This window comes from Peromyscus maniculatus, chromosome 9 (assembly GCF_049852395.1).
Source record: "Peromyscus maniculatus bairdii isolate BWxNUB_F1_BW_parent chromosome 9, HU_Pman_BW_mat_3.1, whole genome shotgun sequence".
In the NCBI taxonomy this organism is placed as follows: Eukaryota; Metazoa; Chordata; class Mammalia; order Rodentia; family Cricetidae; genus Peromyscus; species Peromyscus maniculatus.
Genome location: NC_134860.1, coordinates 101189093 through 101216507, shown reverse-complemented (window position 1 = coordinate 101216507; position 27415 = coordinate 101189093). Strand labels below are relative to the sequence as shown.

Here is a 27415-nt window from a genome sequence, read left to right as displayed (position 1 = left end):
TATTAGTTACTGCACAGCATGGCTATTAGGCCCGTTACCAACATGACTGGTAATCTCCAAAAGCTGCTACTGATGACAAGAACAATCTACCCCATAACTACCACTGTGAAGAAATTATTCTTTTTAATTCTAATTCTCTGGAGCAAATAGATCTTGTTAGAGAGCCTAGGATCACTTAACCACATATCTTTGTTGGTCTCCTCAAAGTCATAATGTCAGAAGAATCTCAGTTTACATTTACTGTATATTTTCTTCCTTTGAAGGACAGTTTGGTATCCTTGAGCTATAGTTTCTTCTACAAAATAAGGCATAGGAATGTCTATCCCACGGGGCATGGTGATCATAAATCATATGCAATTTTTAGTCTGACTGCCCAGGTGCTCAGTAAGTACCCTCTAAGAAGCCATTGATTTTTAATTACTTTCAGGATGCCCTGCTTTTAAGACTCCAACACCCCAGTGATAAAAACACACAAGAACAAAATAAGGTATTGATGTAGGAAACAAGGTAAGACTACATTGTCCTTTCTCTCCTCGTAGGTTCATAGTACTTTCTATAAATAATTTGTTGCTTTCATTTCAGAATATTAGGCCATGATTCTCAGTTGTGTAATTATGATGATAAAATTTCAAGTAAGTAGAACAATGTGAACTTTAATTCACTGATAAAATGTGTGTTGCTACAAAGTTCCCCTATTAGTTGTTGCATAACATGGTTATTAAACCTGTTACTAACGTGACTGGAATTCTCCCAAAACTGCTAATCATGACAAAAAATCCACCCAAATAACTGGACTTGAGGCCTATTCAACAGGAGGAAAAGCATTCCTGGTACTGGAAACCTAGATATCTTCCTGGGGCTAGTGTGATTGTGGACTTCAGAAAACAATCTATTATCATCACTTTGCTAGACCCTCCCACTTCCTTACTACGTTCTAAATCTTACCCTTATCCATAGATAAAATATAGTGACCTCCTCCTCGAAGATGTTTCTCTTTATAGCAAATGGAGACCATTACAAAAAAAAATCACACCTAGACATAATGTAGAGATCAACAGACTGTGGAGAGCCCAGTCCCCATAGACACATCTGCACCACAGCTCCTGTATCTAAAGCTTATGGAACATCATAGAAGAGACTACAGAAAGATTTTTAAGAGCCAGACTATCAGGAAGTCTGCTATGAAATAGTCTGTCCTAGAAATAGCTGCATAAACAAGACCAGAACACTGACAATATTAACAGATGTATTAATGTGAGAGGGAGAAATTTCACAGGATCACACCCTTAGACCAAAAGTATAGAAAACTAGTGACTGATGGGAGAGGGAGAATTAGCCTCTCCCAGGAATGAGCTACCTTACTGTTTATCCAAAGTGGTCATCCCTGAAACTATATACACACGAACAACAAAAGTAGACTCCTGAAGGTTGTATTTATATATTTATACATGCATGTACACATGTGCACATAACAATAATAAGGAAAATGAGACTATCAGTTTGAGAGTTGAGGAACATAAGAGAGGTTACAGCAAGGGTATCTTGAAGGAGATAGAGGAGGAAAGGGAAGGGGAAGGGGGAAGGATATAGTTCTACTTTAATTTAAAAATAGCTTCAAACTCAAGGTGTAAGCCCGAGGTTAAAATGTGCTATAATGCTTTGTAGGCCCAGACAAGCTGAGGATCTGGGATTTTGAAGAACTTAAATATCCTTTCCAAGTTGGTTGAACTTCCTCAAAATATTTTGTCCTCTTAATTAGTTTTATTCATTTTTTTCATTTCAAAATTCCTTTTCCTTTAGGGAAGAAACGTTGGGTTGTCTTGGTACAAATAAGAAACCTAGAACTAACTCCAAAACCAAGCAATTGATACAAGAAGAGTGCAATATATCTCCTTGTTGACAAGAGACTCACAGGTCACAAATGGGTTCTTTGAAAACTAAAGAAAATTAGAAGCCTTATCAAAAAAAAGAAAAGAAAATTCCTGCCCCAGGGCCTTGGGAATACATCAAAACCAGTCAGGCGAGGTCGGTCACCTACCTATTTGTGTTTCTGAGAGCAGAAGGCTTCACTTTAATAAGATTGTCCAAGTCTTGGCTGTTTAAAATAGTGAAAGGGGGTTGGATTAGTAATGGCAATTTAGTTATGCTAGATCAACACAGCAATAGTAAAAATCCATTTCATACAAGGAAAACAGCTGAAAACATGAATTAGCAGCTTTAGTTTTATTACCTTTGACTGTGTCTGATCACTGTAGGATTCCCCCTGATGATGCCATCCAGATCATTGTTTCTTTCAGTGGAATAATAGATAGAAAACTGGTTAATGATAAAGTTATTTTAGTGAGGACAATGCTTTAACTCTTCTTGGAATAATAAAACGTAATATTCTTCCTGACACAAACTCAATAAAAAATAAGTTTTATTACCTTTGGTTGTTTGCAAGAACATCAGGATTTACTTTTACGAACTTATCAAGATCTTGGTGTCTTCAAGGGGAAAAAGACAAAAGCATTAAGGGTTAGAAATAGTAGTGTTTAGGGCATTTGTAAATGGCCTTTACAGGAGGCAAGAATTCTATTATGGGATACATCATTGTAGTGGAGAACAGCAATGGTATCTTTCCCACCCAACATAGGGTACAAGAATTATGCTCAGGAGAACTTGTTGAGTCCACACACTTATTTCCAGAGCAATCTATCAAGGCATGCACCTTCAGTATTCCACAAGGAGTATCTAAGGATTAACATTTTTCAGTGTTTCAACATTATGAAGACACAGACTGATTCTCAAGCCTTTGCCATTTTAAAAATCATATCAATATCAAATACAGGAGCTCAAAAGCTGGGATGTCCCGAATGTAAACCTAGCAAACAGCTTTGCAAGCTATCAAAATCATGACTTTATACTGACTGAAGAACTGAGCTGAACTCAGTTGTTCATTGTTAAATTAGGTGCATATTCTATAAACTGTCCACTATCCTCTTGAAGATCCCCTGTTTTGTTTTGTTTTGCTTTGCTTCTTTTTTACTTTCTCAACTACAAAATAGCACCCCCCCACGCCCACCCTCCCACCCCCGGACTCATACCATCAAGCTCCTTGGTATAACTCCAGTCTTGAGGCCTAAGGAGTGGGCATTTAAAGTATCCTTCTTAGCCTTTTAAATTATTATCACTGCATACACTGATCATGTAAAGCAGTGAATGTTATTCTGGCTTCTCCATACCTGCTTTTACCATGCTCTGATCACGTCACCCTTTCTTCCACCTGCTCTGAACCTTCTGGGCCTCTCTTCTTCCCCCAGTCCCTTTCCTTGCTCTAACAGCCCGTTTCTGCTGGTGGTGCCTTGTTGCTTTGTTTGGGGAAGTTTTGTTTCCATATAAGAGAGGAGACATATGACTTGTCTTTCTTCATTTGTGATGTTTTACTTAACATGATGCCTTCTAGTTCCAGCCATTTTCCTGTAAATTATATAATCTTGTTCTTCTTCATGGCTGAATAATTCTCACATAGATACATGGATATGCATATGTGCTAATCTGTTTTCTTTATCCATTCATTTGTTGACATGCAGCTAGGCTGATTGTATAGCTTAGCTGCTGCAAACAGTGTCATGATAAACACAAGTGTGCAGGTACTGTTAGAAGATAAGTGAGGTAGGAAGCCTTAGGGACCAGTGTCTACATTAACATATCTTCTAATTATCTTTTCCTTTAACCTTGGCTAAAACTTTTGGGGCAATAAGCTAAGTGTGCCCAGAATCTCTATCCACCATCTGTCTTCCTTGAGCTCTATGACCTGAAACCAAGGTTGCTCAACAATGCTCATGATCTACTGAGCATGCTTGGCAATGTGCCTGCCCTCAAAATGCTCTTCCATGGGAATATGCCTAAGCTTTCTGAACAATAAGGTCCTTCGCTTAAGGAAACTAGTACTTTGGAAATGACTACTATGGTTTCCTTACCTGGTAAGTTTTATTACAAACCTGCCACACTCTCTTATTTCTTGTTGGCTGGTTTTTTTTTTAACCTTCAATTCTTCAAGATATAAACCCTACTGCATTGCATTAAAATGTCTTTTTTGAAGGCTGACAATTTTCTTTATATATGTCCAAGAGTTGTATAGCTGGGTCATATGGTAGGTCTGATTTTAGTTTTTTTGAGGAAACACATAATGATTTCTGTAATAATTTCCATTTCCACAAATAGCATATAAGGGTTACTTTTGCCCCTTATGTTCACCAGTATTTGGGGGTTTTGTTTGTTTGTTTATAGTTTGGGTCTGGTTTAAAATTTATTTTATTTTTCATAATGGCCATTTTGACTACAATAGAATCCAAAAATACTCTAAATTTGCATTTCACTTATGACTAGTGATATCAGGTATCTTTCTGTTATGTTACTGGGCATTCACACTTTTTAAGAAGTGCCTATTCAGCTCATTTATCTACTTTAATAGGATTATTTATTCTTTAACATTTTATAAATATATACTAATAGAAAGACACATCATATGCTATGGCAAAAGATTGCAAGAATGACAGTATCTTCTCCCAGTACCATCTGGGACAGCAGCTTGCCTGGGTCCCCTTCCCTTCAACACTCCCTTTTGCATTGATAAATGTAAGGACATATTTTACTAATCAAGAGGATTTCTATAGGGTTAAACATAGAGGAAGCCATTTAGCAGGGAGTCACCAGCAAAGTCCCCGCCCCAGCCTTTCCACAGAATGTGTGTCCATCATGACTTCCAGCACTTGGAGGCATCTTCTCAGAGTTCTCAGATCTCCCTGATAGATGGAAAAATCTCAACCTAAATTTTTACTGTGTTGAGTTATCCTCAAGAATAATATTTTCAATTTAAAAAATCTATAAATATAATAGGAAGAATGATTGGCAAATGAGCACAACTAAAAACATAATTTCTCAGAATAAATCACTTGGAAACATTTTGTTACAAAATAGGTGCCATGGAAATTAAATGAGACAACAGGCTGGAAGGGCTGTTAAAAACTAAATGATGACACATATGTAAGCATTTAAAATGAAGTTAATATATTAAAAGGAAAAAGGAATAACAAGGAATAAAACCTTGTAGAAGGAAAGACGCTTTTAAAAAGTCACAGCTTGTTTACATTTACAATCAATCACAGTGGGTTTTGGTGTGACTGCATATACTCTCCATAGGCTTAATTTAGAACAAAGACAAAATGCAAAAACAAATGTCAAAGCTTCCCTCTCTACACGTTCTACTGAGCATTAAATAAGATTGTTCGTCTAAAATTCTGAAACAGAGATATTGGAACCAGTATTATATAAAGCCCAGGAAACACACATACACACACACACACACACACACACACACACACACACACACACACACATACACGGTGGGGGTTGACCACAAACAATGTCCTGACAACATCAGAACTTTAATATTTTCTATTTGATTCATTCTTGTGATTGCTACTCATTGAATTAACTATAAAAACCATTAATAAGGGGCATACTCAAAGTTTGAGAGACAAAAGCCAGCAGACATAAACACATGCAATGTGCTGCCACTCCTTTTTAAAAAAAGGCAACACAGTGTGTCACCACAGCAAGGGTGTAAGCAATGGTCCTGAATCCCCTCAGTGAGTGACAGATGCATCTTATCTCAATAAACTGGAAACAGGAACTGGAAACACTATTTCCAGGCCCTGGATCCTATGAACACAGGAATTCACTGTTTCAATTTTATCCAGGAAAAATACAACATCTTTCTTACACAAGCTCCTGATTTGATTTTGTGTTACCGATAGGTTAGAGGATGCACCAGATACTTAGGTATTGCTTCCACACAAGTTAAGACTCCAGAGTGTATTGCAGTCATCTGCACACCTGTGCTCATGTCATCCATATGTGATCCTTCAAGTGACCCTGTCAGACCACTAAGGGACACTTCCTAGCTGTCCCACAACAGAAGCCCCAATCCTATCCTTGTAGCCTCCTGCCTTTTCTGAGACACTTAATGAAGCTTTATTTATTTGAAGTCTGTGTACTGTGGAGTAAAGAACAGAATTCAGCTGGAAACCACAGGACCCCATAGAAGACAGAAGTGTGTGTGTGTGTGTGTGTGTGTGTGTGTGTGTGTGTGTGTGTGTGTGTGTATGTGTGTGTGTGTATGTGTGTGCGTGTGCCTACTCAAGCCATGGTGTTGACATGTGTAAATGAGGAGCTTGGACCAGACACTGCCTACATCTCTGTCCTCTCTAACATCAGCCCCAGGATTACAAATGTTACTGCTTGTAATGTTTATTACAACAGCCTTTCATTTCATTTTTCTTTTTAAATGCAACTCACTGACAATACGTTCTATATTCACCCAGCAGTACACGGGGGCTCCTAAATGTAATATATTAAACTGACAACCTATTATTGTCTTAGCGTAACATCTCTCTGCCCTGCTACATAATTAGCTTTAATCTATGCTAATTGCCTGCTGTTAATAAGATTGAGTATGACGACCGAATTCTCTTTTTGGTGTCCATGGCCTGTAATTAGACCTAACATGCAAGCAAATGACACCTAGTGATAGCTGTGAACCCAGTAGGTGCTCAGTGATTAGTTACTGCCTCGGCAATCAGAGAACTACCATCCGTCTTCCCATAATTTTCTCTGTGACCCTGGACAAATAGTTTAACCTCTCTGAGTCCTGATTCCCTCTTCTACTAAACAGATTCAGCTGGAATGGGTTTTCAAAACTGTTCCCATTAACTGGGCTAAAGTTTTCCAAGTTTCCTCCATCCCATCCATAAGGTTTTATGATTTTTAAGGTGTTGTCAACACTTAAAAATGGAAATTATGAAAACATTCCTAAGACTTTATACAAAAAGCACATATATGTGCATATATATATGTATGTAAAGATAAAAAGTGAATTTAATTATCTTAGAGAAACCACTCAAAGAATTATTAAATTGAAGTTCATATCCCTTTTGCAAGCACAAGCCCTGTAAAGAACAATAAGCCTCGTAAACTTTCAACTATCCCCCAGAAAATACTCTTCTACAAAGAGGTAAATGCACTATTATGTATTAAATGAGGCATCTTGGTTTATGACACAGCTATCATTAGTCAATTTTAACTTCAGAGACAAAAGCTTAACATTAATGCTTTACAAACCAAACAGAATGAACCAGCTCCCGGCCCAGCTGTGTCCTCGCCCCCCCTTCCTGTTTGGTCCCATCTATGACTTGACTGAAGACTAGGAGAAGGCCCCACTATGTACAGTGTTCAGCTGCCTGTGTTTTGCTATGTCTAAATACTTAAATTAACATGTAAGTTTCCAGATACATATAAAAATAGTATAATATTTCAAGAATTTTGTTCAAGTTTCCCATAAAATATTATGGTATTTATATTCATATTATGTTTAGTTAAGAATAAAAGAAACAAAAAATATTTTCCTTACCCAGAAGTAGTTTTGACAGCTTTGGGGCTTGTATTAATAAGTTCATCAAGACCCTGTTGATAGCTAAAAAAAAAATAGAAGAAAGGGTCAAAGTCAGTAAGAAGTGTGTGTGTGTGTGTGTGTGTGTGTGTGTGTGTGTGTGTGTGTGTAGGTGTGTGTGCATGTGTGGGTGCACAAACAATGGAAACATAGAATAAACGTAACATGTTACAAACTGTCTATTTCAGATCATTAATTACTTTTGGATTTTGTTTTATTTTCGGACAGTGTCTCCTTACTCCCTTTGGAAAGCCGCAGGCTGGTCTTGAACTCTAACTTCTCCTACTCTAGCCTTGAGCTCTGAGAATACAGGGGTGGCTAGTACCAACCCTTATAAAGAGCTTCATAAAGACTGAGACACTTCCTGGGGCCAAATCCCCAAGAAGTGCTAAAGGCAAAGCGAATTTGAACCCTGAACAAGTGCATCGGGCCCTCTCACTCCTTCACCTGGCCATCGTTCAGATGGCTCTCAGGACGGCTGCAGGTGAACTCTGTGCTCCTCCCTGAACAGCCTTCCTCCCCATCATGGCCCCAGGAGGCAGTAGCTCCTTCCACCCATGTGTTCTATACCAACGTTACCCTCACGGCAGCTTTATGAGTGATAGCTTGGAGTTTCTCTGCCATGCTCTTGTCAGCGATTTCTCCCATATATAAGTGGTCTCAATTTATCAAGAACAGAAGTGAGTTCAATGTCATGCAAAAATATTCTAATTAACTATAAACCTGTTATATTGCCAGTTTTCTCACAAGTCATTTAAATATTAATCCTTGTGATTATGAGGGCAGCAAACTGATATTCTTCAGTTTATTCATTTTTATATAAATAACTTATTAACTAATAATTTGCAGTATTAGCCTACTTATGAGATTATTGTGTCACAAAGAATTTCTCAAATAGTAATTATACAGAAGTAGCATCAGTATTATCATCTTAAACAATGTTACAGTGAGCTAAATGGAAGCAATAATAAAAGAAAACCCTGTCTAGTATTTTACAGATCAAAAAATCGTGTTCTCTGTCTTTTATTCCCTCTTTTGAAATGTCTGTAAGCAAATAATCCTACTCCTTCTACATCAATTGGAGGATTCTTTTTGTTTGTTTGCTGAGGGGTCACCTTGATAAGAGTGTCCAGATCTTGGTTCCTGAAAGTAATACATCGCAATATCTGACAAGGTCAACTAAGAACAATTTTATACTATACTTTTATACTATACTATACTGTTCTATACTATACTATTCTATACTATACTAAATAAAACAATTTTATTTTATACTTCTCAACCTTAACATCAAATCAAATTCATATTTAGTGATTTAAAACTCCAGCTTGACTTGAATCCTCTTCTTAAATAAACTTTATTATACACAATTTACAAATAAACAAATCACACACCTAAATGAACCAGATACAAAGTCTATACATCACAAGGGTTTCTCTGTAGTTAGAATGGCCATTCAGAACCGAAGCTCTGGAGCTCTGCACTGGATTTTATACTTTCACTGTAAAGCATTTATTTGCTGTCTACATTCAGTGTCTAACAACAGGTTTTATTCTTACTTGGGTTATGAGAATCTCAGGACAACTTAGCACTGAAGATTCAAATACAGGAAAACAACATCATCAGCTTAGCTTTACTGTGATGAAATCATTTATGGAAGGGGGAGCAGCTGGCTGTGTTGGAGAAGTTGCTTCAACTATGCTATGAATTGAATCACCTCTCCCTTCCAAATACAAACTATCTAGGCTAGTGATCATCGGAGTAAGCCCCCTCTCCCCAGGATAAATTCCTGCTACATACTGGTTTTATAGTAAAGATTTACTAGAACACAAACCCTCTCGTTTATTTACAAGGCGTTTTCTACTTACTTTCACAGTCGTGCCAGGGTTACGTAGTTAAATGAGAAATTACTTTGGCCTCCCACACCTGATTTATTTGCTATTTAGATCTTTGAGAAAAGCTGCTGGGGACTTCTGGTGTAATCTAGAGGAGCTTTGTTTTTCGTTACAGTTGTTACACACTGTAAAACAGAGATCATCCCTAGTCTCAGGGACAGGAAACAGTTGGTAAGAAGGCCTGTCTCTACAGACCATTCATGTCTAATTCAACTCAGGCTGACACAGCAATGCATATTTATGGTTTGATTATGTTTCTTTGTTTGCTTGACCTGGTACGTCACAGGGAAAGTTCTTTCTATAGGAAATACAAGCATCATTTTTATTTTTCAATGACTCGAAAGTGATTTTTAATGACCCCCTAGGCCAGAGACCTAGCTCAGTGGGTAGCACTTGGTACACAAGCATAAAGCCTGGAATTTGGATTCCTAGGACCATGTAAGATGTTAGGCAGGTAAGAAGGATGGTGAGCGAACAGACAGAGATTCCCAGGGCACGCTGGCTAGCTAGAAAAGCTGAATCCTAGCTGGACTAGCCTGATCTGTGAGCTGCAGTGTCAAGTGAGAGATTTTGCCCCAGTAATAGAAGGTGGAAGCAGCTGGGGAAGGCACACTATGTCCACCTTTGACCTCTACATACACACAATCCATGAATCAGCCCCCATACATAGATCCACATACACAGAGGACAAATACACACACACACACACACACACACACACACACACACACACACACACACACACGGCTTCCTAACTTTGGAGTTGGTTGGGTTTCACACAATAAGAAGGAAGGGAATAAATGGATGAAGAAGACAGGAGAAACTTTTGCCATCTGCAGATTTCTATTTCAGCTGCTTTGTTTTAAGAAATCCTCTTAGGACGCTGCCTTATCCCACGGGAATGCCAATCCACCATAAGCACCAAGCATGGAACACAAACGCTGCAACAGAATGAGTCCACCTCTGGGTTTCAAGGACTTCCTGTCTCCCACCACAGTCCATAGCCGGGGAAGCCTGGGTAGGGGTGTCAGCACCAGCCAATGGGGTGATGACACCCCTCTTCTGTTTCTGCATCCCCTCCAAGGGACGTCTCTAGGATAGTATAAAGGATTTCTCTGATTTTTAAGAGTGAAATGGAAAAAGGGAGAGAGAAAAGTTTCATAAACCTTACCCGTGGTTAGCTCTGTTGGTTGAGGGCACAGCTTTGATAAAATTGTCAAGACTCTGACCCCTAAAAAATATTAATATTAATTAAATTACATGAAATGGTTGAAATTGTTTGTTAAAACTGATAAATGCTTTATGATAAAATATTTACTAACACCCTGACACCAGCTGTTTTGTTGAATCTTAGTAATGGAATTGGTTCTGAAAGTATCCAGTGAACAGGGAGCTCCAGTTAAAGGAAAAGCCAAAGCCCAAACTGACGAGTCCTGACTAGTCTGAGATGACACCTAGACTCACGTCTGTGGGCTCTAGTCTACTGGGCTCTCCCTTATTCTGTGCCATTCTCTGCTAAAAGAGGGCAACCAATAACAGTGTTTTCTGTATTTATTGAAAAACAACTTGAACTAAATGATCAAAGCTACCTTCACTGTACTGGAAATTATCTGACAAAAGTCTCTAATGTCTCAGATATAAGGTGGTCAGCGTCGGCACTTCAGTCAGGATCAGCCAACTTAACTGATGATTTCATTACACTTATAAACACTGATCAGCATAAAACCAAAAGGAGGAGCATATTAAATCTTACTTTTGAAAACTTTTTCCTATTGTTGAATTCACCTTGATGAAATTATTAAGACCTTTGTAACTTTACACAGACAAACCAAAAACCCACTCAATAAAAATGGAAATAAATCAACTGGCCATTTTGCTTTGAATCCTATGAATCCATATGTCCTCAAAATTAATTTTACTATTAAGTTTTGATATAAATCAATACTGGTCTAAATCTTCAGCTTACAGGAGTAAAGTTTCAACCTTCAAACAAATTGGTGATATACTGGCTTCATTTCCCACTTATTCTCAAAAGAAACTCTAACATTAGGGCATGGTTGAGATTATTTTTCATTAGCTTATTTTGGAACAAAGCAATGGTTTGCCCAGAAACAGCCATGCTAACCCTGTAGTCACAACTAAATTGTGTTCTGATAAAAAATTTCATTGTCAGCACTTTTGTTTTAAAGGGACCTTATAACCATCATGCCACTTGGTCCTTCTTGCTCTCTGCTGCCAACGAGAGAATAAGCCTGTGATCCTCATGCTGTGACTGGCCGGCCGCTGCTCAGTGGCCAGGGGACTTGCTCAGAACCCCATCTAGTAAGCAAAGAGCTTTAGACTTTCTGGGTCCTTTTGTAAATGCTACATAATTGATACAGGAAGAAGAGAGATAAGACATAATTCTCTCACCCCTGGTTACTCCTGTTTACTTCCAGGGTGACTTTGATCAGATTGTCAAGGCTCTGGCCCCTTCAAAACATTGAAAAAAACAGAGTGGTTAATAGTAGATTTTCAACTAGTAGAGTGAAAGAAACTACTAAGCCTCAGAAATAATATAAGCACTTATTGAGATCATGCCAAAGAGTTAAAGGTGATAGTGCAGGGATGGAGGGAGATTTTATGTATGTATGTATGTATGTATGTATGTATGTATGTATGTGTGTATGTATACACACACACACACACAATGAATGACTTGGTGAGACAATATTTTAACCTGCATACATTTGGCTATTAGCAAAATTTCACTAGAGCTCTGCATCTAATGGTACCCTGTTAACCACTTCCAAGTATACAAAACATTTTTTAATTAGACCATATACTTCTCTCACAGAACATTCTAGAAAGCATTCTCTCTTGGTGGCAACCTCCAACACATATAAAACAAACTTTTAAAAATCTACATTTTGTTGATATTTTTGGTACATTTTCTATTACAAAAGTGCATTAAGATAAGTATACCAATTTGTTTAAAATGCACTATATACAATTTGGTATCTACTTCTGGTACTCATAATTCATTAGAATGACACATTGTAATTGATTGTTTTAGGAATAAACAATAAGAAAACTGAAGTCTATAGACTCCTGAAATGTACCAAAATGTAAGCCATATTGGCTGAACTATGGCCTCCACAGTTGCTGAAGAACACTTGAGCGCTTCACTGTTGGCCTGAACTACTTGCCTGCTTCTGATCTCCTGGAATGATGCTTCTCTTATTGCATATGCATGTGCTTTTCACATACATCTCAGCAGCAAACACTGCTCTGATCTACAGAGGATGCCACATGGGGAGAAGAGCCTTCTCAGAAGTGAGCTTTACCACTCTCTCTCCACACTTGATGACCCCACGAAGATGTCTCTGAGGTTTCATTTACACAACATCAAAGATACAGTATTTAGAAGCAACCAGATGTTGACCCAAGCTTTTTTGCTTGATCCAGATGTCCCAAGATGTGATACTCAGACTGAAGACAACAGAGAAAATATGTGGACTTTCATTATGACAATAATGAAACAATTAACCCCACAGAAACAACTGCTGTATTCCAGATTAGCCTTTGTTGTTTTTCACCTAAATGAAGCCTATGGAATTTGAATCACATGGTCCTAGGGAAAAAAATCCCAGGTTACAATTAAAAGATTGTAGTATTCAAATCAGTAACAGATCAGCAAGCACCACAAGCCATTTCTTTGAGAGTGCTGATTGAGGAGTTTGCTTCCATTATATTATGTAGACTTCATTCTCTTTAAACATTAAATGAGCTCCATAAATGTATAGGGTTATTTAAATTCTTATTACATGAAGTCAATAAAAAATAATTAATGTGGTACTCTAATTATTATAATGATTGACTATTTGAAGTTTAACTATGTGAATCATTGCCTCATAGTGTATATATCATCAGTATTTATATGTTCTTGCAGTCCATAAATAGCACAGACCAATGATCTAGGCTCTGCCAAGTGGTGGAATAGATGTGATCAAAACAGACATAGAATTAGTCTCCATGAGGTTTCCATTCCAAACTGGGGAAAAGCAGAACATAGACAAACATCGAAGTGAATGGCACAATGTTCAGCTAACAATTCTGTACTTTAAAAAGTATTTGGTGTTTGTAGTGCTGAGGACAAGTGGAGGCGTGATTTAATCACATTCAGTAGTCACAAGTGACCTGTTTGAAAGGAAGACAGTATGGTGACATTATTCCAGAAAATTGGAACAGCACGTGTAAACATCTTAAGGCAAGAATGAACCTGAAATACAAAAGATTTATTTGATCGGACTTTATTGAGAAAGTAAAAGTTTGTCTCTAAGCATTAGAATTTTATTCCACCTGAGATGGAAAGCTTTTTAATAAAGAAGGAAGCTTGCTCTGTGTGTGTGTGTGTGCGTGTGCGTGTGCATGTGCGTGTGTGTGCCAGGAGTTGATATCTTTTTTTTTCCTATATAACTCTCCATGTTATTTTATTTTTTATTTTTTTGAAAAAGCGGCTTCTTACTGAATGTAGCGCTCACTAATTTGGTAAGGCTAGCTAGGCAGCTATGTCCAGGGGTCCTCCTATCTCTACCATCCAAGGACTGGAATTATAGGACCATGCTGTAAAGTCTGACTATTTTCAAGGATGCTGAGAATTGTCATGCTTGTTCCTGACAGAGCTTCCAATTATTTATTTAAAATGTCTACAGAATCTCATTATGTAAAAAGTAAATTAAAAGTAGTATCCTTAAGAGACCATAGAAAGCACACACATACAAATATGGACATATATTTCACATGTGTCCACATACATACATACATACATACATGTGCACATACAGTCATGTATACATACACACATAAACACACAACCACTATTTTTATATATGCTTATATATAAATTCACTTGTACAAAATACATACGTACACACATTCAGGCACATGTCCACCTGCATACATACACAGGCACATATCTCTACATGTAAGCATACACATGTGCTTATTTAAGAACACACACATTAGAGTAAGCATTCAAAACATACATAAGTGCATACCTAGTCATGGTCACACACACACATTTCAATATACAAGAAATAATAGGCCACAGTTCGAAGTGTTCTAATAAATATTAAATAGATTAAATAAAAAAATAATTTAAGATATCAAGATGAACTAAATATATAGACTGTCTAGACCATTATGAAAATGTAATTAATCAGAATGTTTTTCTAACACTGACTTCTGATTCACTTTTTGTATCTACCATGTGCTAAGCACAAGAGAACAGTGATTCCTCTTTGATAGATGAGTGTGCTGGGTAGTTTTGTGTCAGCTTGACACATGCTAGAGTCATTTTGGAAGAGAGAACCCCAATTGAGAAAATGCCTCTACCAGATTTGCCTTTGATCAAAACTTTGGTGCATTTTCTTGATTGATATTTGATGTGGGTGTACCTACCCTTAGGCAAGTGATGCCACCCCTGGGATGGTCCTGGATGGTATAAGAAAGCACACTGAGAAAGCCACAAGAGCAAGCCAGTGAGCAGCACTTCTTCATGGCCTCTACATCAGTTCCTGTCTCAAGATTCCTGCCTTGTTTGCTCCTGACCTGACTTCCCTTAGAGATGGGCTGTGATATAAAACTGTAAGGTAAAATAAACCATTTCCTCCCCAAATTGCTTTGGCTGTGGTCTTTATCACAGCAATGGAAAATTAAGTAATGTTTACTTAAGACATTGAGTAAACAGGGTCAGTGACATGGTTAGTCAGAAGCTGAATTTGAACCAGGGCTTTCAGATTCCCTGCTCACATTAACACCTCAGTTATCTTCCTGAACCACTTAAGGAGTCAAGGGACCAGTGTGTTTTCTCAGCAAGGATGCAAGATTTAGTTGTTTTGCCGAATTCCCTGGGTGATTGTGCCTCTGACTGTGCCACACAGCCCACAGCAGGGCAGCTTGGCAGCATGTGCAACAGTTTTGAGCTAGCTGAGCCTTTGCTCTGCCAGCAGAGCCTCTGGGCATCGGTGACACCGGTCAGAGTCAGCAAATGATATCATACACTGAGTTAGCTAAGTGGAAAAGAGTTCATGGAATTATTTAATACGCTATTTTCAGCTACATGGCAGCAAGTTCAGTTTCAAAATACAGTTTATATGCACATGCACACTATCCTGTACACACACACACACACACACACACACACACACACACACACACAAGCATTTATATATACTTTATTCTTACATACACACATGCTCTTATGTATACCTCTACAAATATACTCACTCACACACTTTCATAGATACACTTTTCACATGCACACTTCATACACTATACATGCACATATACACTAATACGCAGTTAAATAACATAGCTGAGAAGCTTATTCAAAACTGTCTTGTAATTTCTTAAAATTACCAGATAACAAATGTCACCAAAGAACAAAATGCAAATGACTCTGTGCATCACTCCTACCAAACTGCTTAATAAAATGTGTTTGAGAAAATAAATGAGCTGTTTGGTCTTGAAGTTCAATTCAGCATCCCAAACATGAACACTAGCGTTCTAATGCTTAACTGCCTGGCAAAGGGAAGCTCTAGACAACGTTACCTCTTCATATTTTTATTTGCTTCAGGATTCACTTTAATCAATCCATCGATGTCTTGTTTTCTTTGGAAAAGGAAATTAGTTCTAATGAATGTCATTAAAATAAAACACTAATCAAATGAATAATAGCTCAGATATTAAGAAATGATAAATGTAAACGTTCTCTGCACCAGTGTGAACATTTAAAGTTCTAAATGAAAAGGACAGATGTCTTATATCTAAGCTGGAGGCCATTTCAGGTTATTAATTTTCTAACAGAATAGGTACTGTCTGTTCTGTTCTCAGAATACAAGTACATGTGAAACTTCTTCCTGAACAAAGTCAACCTGGTCTTCAGATCCGTCCATAGTTAGATCACTTCTAGTGGGCCACAGTGAAGCAAGGGAAATTAGATTAAGTTATTCAATGGCACCAGACTGAATACAGACTCCTATTCAACAAATTGATACAATCTCTTTTTTGTTTGTTTCTTTAATAATAAGAAAATAATGCTAACAACATAATGATTTAACAAAATTGAAATACTAAGAAAGCATGCCCTCATATAAACCTATCAATCATGCTCATGTCGTAACCTTTTAAATATCTTTTGCCTCAGAGTCAATTATTATTATTATTATTATTATTGGTTTTTTTTTGAGACAGGGTTTCTCTGTGTAGTTTTGGCACCTGTCTTGGATCTCATTCTGTAGACCAGGCTGGCCTCAAACTCACAAAGATTCGCCTGACTCTGCCTTCCAAGTGCTGGGATCAAAGGCATGCACCACCACCACCCAGCTTCAGAGTCAATTATTAAGAGTAACAAAGAGCAAGATTTAGAAAAAATCAAAATTCATTGCATAATAGGAAACATAATGACTCTCTTCTTACTGGATCTATGTGCTGCCCCATTAAAAATCAAGAGGCGCATAAGCTATGCTCCAAGGAGACAGTGGGGGATAGTTTAAGTAGGGATTGAGTACCAAAGGCATCATAGCTCTGAACAGGGGATGCAACTGGGAGTCTTTACTCCCATTTAGGTCCTGGCCCAGCCTCATCCTGGGCCGTAGCTGAAATCACCATCCTTAGAGGAAGTGACTTGTGGGAGTCTTAGCCAAACCTGGCTTGGATGTCTGTGTCAATCTGGAAATGTACTTTGGAATTATGTGAAGGCTGCATAAATAAAGAATTCTACTCTCTCATTAGTACTTAAAAAGAAATAATGCCCCAAATCAAAGAGAAAAGTAACTCAGTATTAAATATTGAGACAATCATTTTAAAATAAATATATTTATGGAAGACAAGAATGAATGGCCACATTTCTCATCTTTATTGGCTAATTCCATACTTTAAATTATGGTTATGAATCTAAAAAGTTATTTGCCTTCTGATTATTATGTAGAAATCAGAGTCAGAGACATTAGTGAGACTTACCCAGAGGTATTTTCATGTCCTTTGGGGTTGATCTTCATAACATTATCAAGATCTCTACCTCTTATGAAAAGAATGTTTGGATTAGTTTCATGACATTTCCATAGATTTAAATATATATCACCATTCTATGTTTTTGGTGGTTAACTCAACCTTTGGTGAAAATTATTATGCAGATACCAAATATATTTTAGTATAAAATTGACCACATTATATAGTTAAGTTTTGTCGTGCTCTATATAAATGTAAATTTCAATGTAATAACAATACACTCTTTAAAGTGAAGAACAGTGCTGCAGAAGTAAGACACAAAAGAAAGAAACTGTGATTCCCTCCACACCACTGAGAAGGTTACCAGTTAACCAAGAGAAGTCTGAGACTCAGACAGCCAAGCAATTTGCACCTTCTGATGCTTTTATCTGCTGTGGCATTCATTTTGGTAACTGGACTGAGGTCTTGGCTTCATTGGGTGGGGGGGAAAGTCATCAAAGCCTATGTCAGCACCAAGGAAACCGTGTCTGCCACACGGGAATGCTGGCATGTATATGACCTCACATAGACTGTGGCCAAGTACACAGGGACTTGCACAGGGTCAAGTTAGATGGGGCCCCAGCACTGAGAGAGAGGAGTGGACAACTCTTTCCCATCTCTATCCAAGAAGTTATTCCTAATAGACAACTGAAAAGGAAAAGTTTTCTCCAATGGAGGGTCACTGAGTAAATAAACCTCACTTAAGTGGGTGCCATGCCTAGCAGCAGATGACCAACCGAAAAAAACTCAGTAGTGTTTTAGAATTTGCTTATCATATATTGGGCATTTTTTTTTTATCTCACTAGTCTTTTGTATATTATGGTTTTCAATTTTGTGTTTTTTAGGTGGTGTGTGTGTGTGTGTGTGTGTTAGTGGTGGTGGTTTCCTGTGCTTTTTTGTTGTTGTTGTTGTTGTTGTTTTCTGGTTCATTGTTTTTTATTTGACCATTTTGTTTTTCTAAATAAATAAGGTGTTGCATTGGGTAAGGAGGTGGGGAGAAACTGGCAAAAATGGGGGAGAGGAAACAGTGATCAGAATATATCGTATGAATATGCAATTGAAAAACTTATGCCAGATTACGTGCAATATTCTCTGAAAACCATTGTGCTGACTAGTTTTATGTCAGCTTGGCACAAGCTAAAGTCACCTGAGAGGAGCGAACCTCCATGAGAAAATGATGCCTCCATAAGATGGGGTTGTACACAAGCCTGTACAGCATTTTCTTAATTATCGATACATGGGGGAGAGCCCAGTTCACTGTGGGTGGTGCCATCCCTGAGCTTGTGGTCATGGGTTCTATAAGAAAGCAGGCCAAGCAAGCCAGTAAGCAGCATCCTTCCACGACCTCTGCATCACCTCCTGCTTCAAAGTTCCTGACCTGCTTGAGTTCCTGTCCTGACTTCCTTTGGTGGTGAACAGTGCTGTGGATGTGTAAGCTAAATAAACCCTTTCCTCCCCACATTGCTTTGGCCATGGTATTTCATCTCATTAATAATAACCCTAACTGTGTAAATGAGAACGTGCCTGATTGTGGTGTCAGATGTTTCTAGAAACTGACCAGAAAGACCTTTGCTTTAATTATCCTTGGCTTAACTTGGTGAGTTTGTATATGTGGTATGTGTATTTGTATTCATGTGTATGACATGTGTGCATGTGGGTATATGTGTACAAGTGTATGGTTGTGTGCATGTGAATCCCAGAGGTAAACATCAAGTTTCTTACTCTATTGCTTTCTACCTTGCATCTCTCATTGGAGCTGGAGGTCACAGATTCAGTTGGACCGGTTGCTCAGCAAGTTCCAGGCATCCTGCTATCTCCTGCTCCCTAAGTGCTAGGGTTTCTGATGTTCCCCATTTACTAGGCCTTCACATGAGTGCTGGGAATCTGAATTTATGTCCACGTGCTTGCACAGCAGCTATTTTACTGACTGAGCCCTCCATCTCCCTACCCCATTTTCTAGCTTCTTATCTTTATTAATTTCCACAGTGGTACTTGATTTAAACCAGTCTACATCATGTCTCTCATTTTGAAATTTTTCCTTTACATTTCTTGATTCACATTAAAAATGTATATGTGTTTTTACTATTCAAGAAAATGTAGAACAAGAGATTTGGTAGAGAATTTGCATGGCCACTCTTTAGAAATGGCTTGTATTCCTTTGACCTACTATTTCTGATGAACCTAAAGAGTTCATCAGAACCTAAAGAACGTAAGTATAACGCTCCCAGTTTGACAAGGAGTAAAAAGCTAACCAAAAGAAAGACTCTCACCAATGAAGACGCTTTACTTACCCTTTCTCTTTGTCCGTCCTTTGATTGATTTTCTTAAGACTTCCAAAGGCTTGATTTCTTGAGGAAAGAAAGTGTGTGAGAGAGAAATTCAGTGGCATGTTCAGAATCTCTTAGGACTGCTGCAGATTTCTCACAGCAGGAATAAGATGCAATCAGAGCCTAGAGCTGGAAATTCTCAGAAATACCTAATTAAAGTGGCATAAAATGTTTGAGAGACACCTCAACCTCAAGATATCAACCATGACTCAGTTACAACTGAGTCAATTTGAAAGCAAACTTTACCACCAGGCCTCAGCCTTTTTTTGGGGGGGGGCGGTAGATTAGAAGGAGGCTAAGTTTAACATATGATGGAGTTTTGTCGTATTTAAGCACAAAAATTCATTCATGCTAGGTAGAAATCAATTAATTGATCAACACTTTAAATGAACATATTTTGAAGACTTTGAGAAATTATTTCCCATAAAACTTTCCAGAGTGTCCTAAAAAGGTATAACATCACCTTGAAGAGTAGAAATAACTGCACTGACTTTAATACCTTATGCAAACTGATCACATAGAATGAAACTTTAATATACTAAAATCTAAGAATTATTAGAGGCTACTGGTTGTCCATGCCTGTAATCCAGGCACCTGAAAGGCTGAGGCAGAAGGATTGTGTGTTTGAGATTAACTGGGGCTACACGACAAGACCTTCTCTTAGAGAAATAAAGAAGTGAAAGCTAATCCCCTAACACTACACCACTGACCAAGTGCTGCATGTTGACATTTTCATCTCTAATGGATTTCATTGTGATAAAATTATTGACGTATTAAGTTCTTTCACTGTAAGATGGAGAAGGGAATAAGGACAAGAAATGAGGAGTTTCTCCTTCCTGTACCTGCAAGGTCACTTACTCCTCACCAAGCTGTCTCACATTACATGTCCCTCCCCCTTGAGCCCATACCATGACTGACAAGGCTCACCCTGCTCTTCCTGTTTTCTGGCATTCTTTTGGCACTCTCTAAGCTTCTTGTTTTAAAATATCTGAAATGTCATTTTTCTCCTCTAAAACACAAACTGACGCTGCAAAACTACTGCCTGCTCTCCCCCTCATTCTCCATTTGGAGGATGTCACCTACAATGCACACACATGCCTGTGTGACTGTTCTGAAGAGCCTTTCCCATCATAGAGACTTCGCTATGTGTTCTGGATCAGAAAGCCAATTGTGTATCTGATACGTTGACTTGGAAAACTAGGGTATTATTTCATGCACACACTGGCACAGATAAATGGTTTTGAAAAATAAGTGTGACAACAGAAATAATTGTCATCTTAGAAAAGCAAGTTTAATGTCTAACCAAATGCAAAGTTAGTGGCCAGTCTCGGGAGAGTGGGGAAAGTCTTAACCTTCGTCATTCTTGACTGCTCAGAAATTTGATTTAGTAAGACTGTCAGAAATTTGATTTCTTTCAATGTGAAAAACTATTATCAGTAATGAAAAGCCAATTTTCTAGTCAGTTATTATAAGTTTATAATAGTAAATTCATCTCCTAAAAGCTACTAGCTTAGTTTTTAATCACTAATTAACCCACTACAGAATTTTTCAGTGTCTTTCAACATTAAGATATTTACAAATACTTATGAAAAGGTAAATATATGAGGTGTGACCAAGATCCCATCTAAGAAGTGCCTTCCACATTCTAAGGACTTCAGTGTCGAGTGGATCCATTCCCAGAACCAAAACACCTTGTGGTCAATATACTTAGCTATAAGCTTCCTACAGTAACTGGCAGGGCTTCTTTCATTTTTAATATGAAAGGGAGTGTAGAGATCATCTGGGGCACACTTTTCTCCTTATGAGATGAGGAAATAAGTCCCCAGAAACTAAGGCACTTGACTAGGTCACTGAGATCCATGATGGCGGCGGAACCACTATTGAGTCACTTGGCCTTCTCTGACCCTTACCCAGAGTCTGTGCCACCAGACCGCCTGATCCTGGCCAGAGAAGGCGGCCTCCTGCTGACAACAGAAGGCAGTCAAAGGGTTACCCAAAGTGGCCTGACTTGATGGCTCTTACCCTTTGCCATCTCTGTCCATCTGGGTGTTCATATAGATGAGACTTTCAAGACTCTGGGCTCTGGAAACAAAAACGAAATGCAATAAAAACCACATGTTGAAGTGAAATTGTGGGGTATCTTGAAAGGTCAAATATAATAAACATTTCCTATGAATTGCTCATTTACTCTCATTGAATGGAAGAGCAGAGATCCTTCCGGGCAATTATGTCTGAACTAAATGTACAATGCTGAGAGAGCTAGCCCATCTGTTAGTATGTCTGTCTGCCAGAGGATACAGCTCCCTTCCCTCCACCTCCACCGTCTGAAGGAACAAGGTAAGCAGTCTGAGACACAGGACATCCAGGGCGGACAGACACACTTACCTTTTGTCTATCTGCTGTCCCTTCAGGTTTGCTCGGAAGAGACCATCAAGACCTTGATTTCTTTAAATACATTGATTAAAAAAAATCTCGTCAGTAATAATGATACCAAAAGCTTATACCAGTGCACATGTAAAATAGTAGCTGGCTGGGAAAGATGAGCTTTGGTTTGGGAAACTGCTTTATTCTACACAGGTGTTTTCACAAACTCCAAATTTAAATTACAGAAAGCCTGACAGGAAGTGCAACCAAAGAGATAAAGTAGGGATATGCAGGCCATGACAGGTCTGTAGCAATGCTGTTCAAGGCCATGAATTGTTTCCCTTTTATTTATCTTTTATTCTTTTCTAAAAAAAATAGTACGTATATGGGTGTTCTGCCTGACAGCATGTCTGGGCACCATGTACAACCCTTGGTTCTTGTAGAGGTCAGAAGAGGGCATCAGATCCCCCAGAACCAGAGTCCCAGATGGCTGTGAGCCACTATGTGAGTGCTGGGGACTGAACCCAGGTCCTTTGAAAGAGCCTCAAGTACTCTTAACTGCTGAGCCATTCTCCAGCCCCTGTTTTCTTTCTTTTATTTTTGAAATTAAAATATAATGACATCATTTTCCCTATCTTCTCTGCCACCCTTCCAATGCACACCCCCTTTCAGATTCATGGTCTCTGTCACTTTTCCATTAATTGCATATACATGTATATTCATTTTAACATAAGCCAGTATTTATAGAGCTATTCATGATGTAAGACTGATGTTTCGGGATATCCTGAAAACGTCCTGCAACACTGCCTCCAAATCCCCACGTGGCTTCCTCAATCGGTGCTGAGATGCTGTTGACAAGACATTTTCCCTTCCTCTGGTTCTGGTTCCTCTACTGCCTATGCCTCATGGGTCAGCCACATGCACTCATTCACACCTGCCTCCACAGCTCCTGATCTAAAACCTCCTGTCTGTAAAGACAAGGAAGCGAAGAGCAGCACATCTGGGTGACTTTTTGGCACTCAGCCCACAGATCACTGTTTTCAAAACAGCACATGAAAACCACATTTCATAGAGTGAGGTCGATGAAACAAGTGGACGTTTCTATATTTCTTTCTTCCCTTTGGTATCAGCTGACCCTTTCTATCTCTGTCCTTCATTTGTCTCTCCTGGAATATTTTGTTTCACAGGTCCAAGTGATTCAAGACTGGGAGGTAATAATAACAGAGATATTAGTGGTTCAACTCAAAATATTCATCAATCAAGTGAGACTATGTATATATAAATGTATTAAAATACCAAGAACTGTGGTATATGCATAAACATAAAACTACCTTAAATTTTATAGAATATGAAAATCAAAGATACTTAAATATTAGTACTTTAATAACTGTTTATTTCTCCAAGCTTTTTATCCAATATTTGTGAGGTATTATTGACTATTCAGATATGTTGATCCTCCTACTCTAAAACTGAGCATTGTTTTTGATTCTGAAAAGATGATACAAGAAGTCACAACGTTCAATTCAACAATAACATGAAAAACAGACTTTTTTAAACCTCACCTGTTCAAGCTTTTGTTCATTCTAATGAGATTGTCCAGTTCTTCACTTTGGGGAGAGAAAACAAAATCTAATATTAGTTTAAAAAAAAAAACACAAAACCTTCCCAGAGTCAAAGGGCAGATTCACCTTAAAATAACCCTGAGTACTCAGAAATAGAACGTGAGCCCCCATGTTAATTATCTGTGAAACTCTATTTATCCTTCAAGGTGTTCCTCAAATGCCATGCTGCCAAGGAAGCCTTTCCTGCCCACTAGCTGAAGTCTCCCCTGTGTTTGGAAGTCTTGCAGCATGTAGGGTTTTGTATCTGCTTTGTCACCTTCGCTGTGGTATGCATTATAGCAATAGCAATTGTGCTTCTGTTGTGTGTTAGTGTCCCTTCCAGTACGCGCTACTTCAAACTGGGGACTGTACTTTACAATGCATCAGGTCAGTCTTTAATACATTACCTTTAGGTAGATGCTCAATGCCCAGTTTTAACTGAATCGACAAGTACACGAACACCGGTTAATTACAGATTCCATTCTTACACGACGTAGCTGCCCAGAAAGTAATGACTCAAAAGACACGGGCTCATTTCTTAGACTCCACTACAAGTTCATTCTAGGTCAACTAAACTTGCAAGTTTGTTTCCAGCTTTGAGACCTGCAAAGCCCCTTTCTGGCAGCCTTTTGGGACGTGAGCTATTTAAGTTAGGCTTCTACCTTGGAGAATTTCCCTTAAACGGAGGGCTCAGCTCTCTTCACCAAGCAGGGAGCTGGGCTAGGGTGCTCCCCAAGAGTGTTCTTTATTACTTCTTCCTGTGTGCTCCTCACGCTGTGCCTTCTCCACTGATTCTCTTTCCTTCTTCCATCTACTCTCACCCCCATTCCCTTTGCCTTCCTTATTTAGTGTTTCCATTCACACATCTTGGCTCTCTCTTTGCTGCTCTGGGGTCACACGTCTCCAGCCTCCTCAACATTCTTCTTGCTTCTTGGGTCATCACTAGTGTTGATCAGGAGACCAGTATTTAGACCTTCAAGCTTCTAAGCCAAAGACATCGACACTACCATCTAAAGGACACCATGATTCATTGTTGACCCTGATAAATTGCTTTAGCTCATGTTGATACAATTTCCCCACAGGTAAAATAATAATACTAATCATGTTCATCTTTAAAAAGAATCAAATAAGTTAGCATACAGTTCTGAGCATAATGCCTAGAAAGCCATAAATTCTCACCTAGTCTTAGCCATTATAATAAATAGGGCTTTGTCAGTATTTTTCACAAAATTCATGCTTGCTATATTTACCTTTCAATTGAATTTGTAGACAGCAAGATACTGTCTCAGATTCACAAACAGAGTGGATGCCTCTGTTCTGTGTGGTGCAAATGCTAAGTAAACCACTATTGCCAGAACTGTCCAGGACAGTCCTCTTAGAGACCTTCTTCCCTACGTTCAATTCATCACCAATATGTAGATGATCCATTTAAAGAAGCTTTGTACATTTAACGATAAGACTGAAAGCTGAGAACAAATACTGAAATGTTTGAAAAACAGGTACTGCCCCTGACAGAAAAGGGAAAGGAGTAATATTCCACCCTCATGGGAAACAAACTGCCTAGTGTCCAAACACAGTGTCCTGTTATTGTTTCTTGCTCGAAATGCTACCTGATAAGCAGAGGCTAGCTGGAAATTTGTTTCTATCCCACGGGAAGGAGCAACTGCAAGAATCCTGTAAATTTTAGCCCCAGACCTTTGTGACTGGCATGAGCCACAATGCTGAGATTTTTCAGGATTCAAGGTCTCTGGTGTTTATCACAGGAAAATTAGCATAAATCACGAGAAGACACTCTGTGGTAAATTAAATACCATGGAGACAGCATTTTGAATGAAGAACCCGAGCTTTCAAAATGACTGTAAATTGATAAAAAGCCTTCGATATTAAGTTTCACCATTGTCTTTGCAACAAATTAAATGCCCTTCATCAGATAGCACTGGCTCTCTGCCCCACAAGAGCAGCTGGGATAATGGAGTTCTTTCTGTCCCCTCGAGAGCCTCCCTCGTAGTACGTTTCCCTGGTCCATGTGAACTCAGCATTCTCTCGCTATGGTTACTGTATGTCTCTGTGAGATCTGTGCCTGTGGCTGGGGATCGGGGACAGGAAAGCCGAGCTGATGCTCTCACTGTGTGGAGTGACTCGTGTCATGCTGTCCCTGCTCTTCCCCATCAGTCACTTATCTTTCCCTCAACCACCAACTTCAAACTCATTCTATTGTTAATGAAAACAAAATATCAACCCAGGTATGGCTGTGTCAGACCTGTCACCCTAGATACTCAGAAAGTTGAGGCAAAAGGACCACAAGTTCAAGACCTGCTTGGACTACAGAGTGAGTTCAAGGCAAGCCTGGGAAACTTAAAGAGACCTTGATTTGAAATTGAAAAAAAAAAAAAAGCCTGAGGAAATCTCTGTGACAGATCACTTTCCTGCCCTGTATAAGGCCTCAATTCAAGTCTCAGTGCTGAAGAGTTAACTTTGAAGTAAATTAGTAATATCAGAAATGTAGGCTCTTAAATGAAAGAAAAATGAAACTGGAACATGAAACATGCAGAAACTTTCTATTGTCCATCTAACACAAAGCTCTTATTAACTTCACAGAAAACCAGGAGTCATTGTCCCCTCTGGTCAATTAACGGTGTTTGGAGAGACAGGCTCCTTCTGTAGTCCAGTCTGCAACATTTCCTCAGCCTCCCAAGTGCTGAGATTGAAGGTGTGTGCCAGCACATCCAGCCTTTGTGTTTGTGTGTGTGTGTGTGTGTGGTTGGGGGTGTTTGGTTTGGCTTTTAGTGAGATGCACCCTAATAATAAATTATTGTTGTTGCTTAATGACATTAAACAGGGAAAAACTTTTCCTGTCTGGGATTAAAGCAATGAGATATTTGCAGCCAGGATTTGTACATATTCCCCCTTTAGATAAAGCTGCATGTTAGCATGTAAATGATCTCTGGTGACTAAGACAAAGTATCTTCGCCAAAGATGAGGATGAAAGGGATGACAGTGAGATTAAAGAGAAGATGACATGTTTGTGCAGATAACAAAGATCAAAAAGCAAATAGGCACTGTGCAGTAGAAGCATCAGCTCTCTCATCACCGAGACAGACAAGAGTGGCACTTCACTGGGTCGGTCACACAAGGAAGACTTCACAGGGCATGTGATGTGTGAGCTGGACCTTGAAAAACAATAGGTTTGACTAGATGGACATGATGGTGTTGAGACTGGTATCAAGCACCGTGTAGAAGGAACGGCAGAAACAAACATGTCTGGAACTGTAGAAAGACAGTGGTCTAAGCTGGTATCAAATATGGGATAAACATGTGGGTGAAGTCAGAAATGGTTCTGGAACTGAATTATTCTTGATCCAGTTTAGCAGACATAGTCCCACATAACTAAATGGGCAATGGGGAGTCATGGCAGATATTTACAGAAAAAAAAAATATCTGGCATTCAGGGGCAGGAACAGGGGCAGAAGGAAGAGAGGCTGGAGGAGTAGAAGTCAATTTAAATAGCCATGATAGTGTCTTACCCTGGACACAGTGAGGGCTTGAACTGGCAGAAGGACACATATGTACATGAGACATTGTAGACATTAAGTTCATACAAACCTGTACTTCACAGAGGGTAAAGGGATGGAAGAACTAAAAATGACTTTCAAAAGTCAAGCCTGCAGAGATGGAAGAACAGAAGCAGAAAACAGCACATCTGGG

At 38.8% G+C, this 27415-nt stretch overlaps 1 protein-coding gene across 8 annotated transcripts in view; it reads right to left on the bottom strand.

The window, feature by feature from the left end:
• The window catches only part of Scel (sciellin), a 97652-nt gene that overhangs the window by 19172 nt on the left and 51065 nt on the right, over positions 1–27415 (bottom strand). For 2 of the 8 annotated variants that reach the window (XM_015996699.3, XM_076545520.1), the window contains 12 exons: positions 23672–23716; positions 22131–22190; positions 21768–21827; positions 19710–19766; positions 17392–17451; positions 15982–16041; positions 11800–11859; positions 10559–10618; positions 7454–7516; positions 2427–2486; positions 2231–2290; positions 2039–2095 (listed from right to left, as the gene is read on the bottom strand). In XM_015996699.3, the coding sequence (XP_015852185.1) occupies positions 2039–2095; positions 2231–2290; positions 2427–2486; positions 7454–7516; positions 10559–10618; positions 11800–11859; positions 15982–16041; positions 17392–17451; positions 19710–19766; positions 21768–21827; positions 22131–22190; positions 23672–23716 (702 nt within the window). The remainder of the gene's footprint in view (positions 1–2038; positions 2096–2230; positions 2291–2426; positions 2487–7453; positions 7517–10558; positions 10619–11799; positions 11860–15981; positions 16042–17391; positions 17452–19709; positions 19767–21767; positions 21828–22130; positions 22191–23671; positions 23717–27415) is intronic. The other 6 variants (XM_076545517.1, XM_076545522.1, XM_076545519.1 and 3 more) reach the window with 5 other exon arrangements.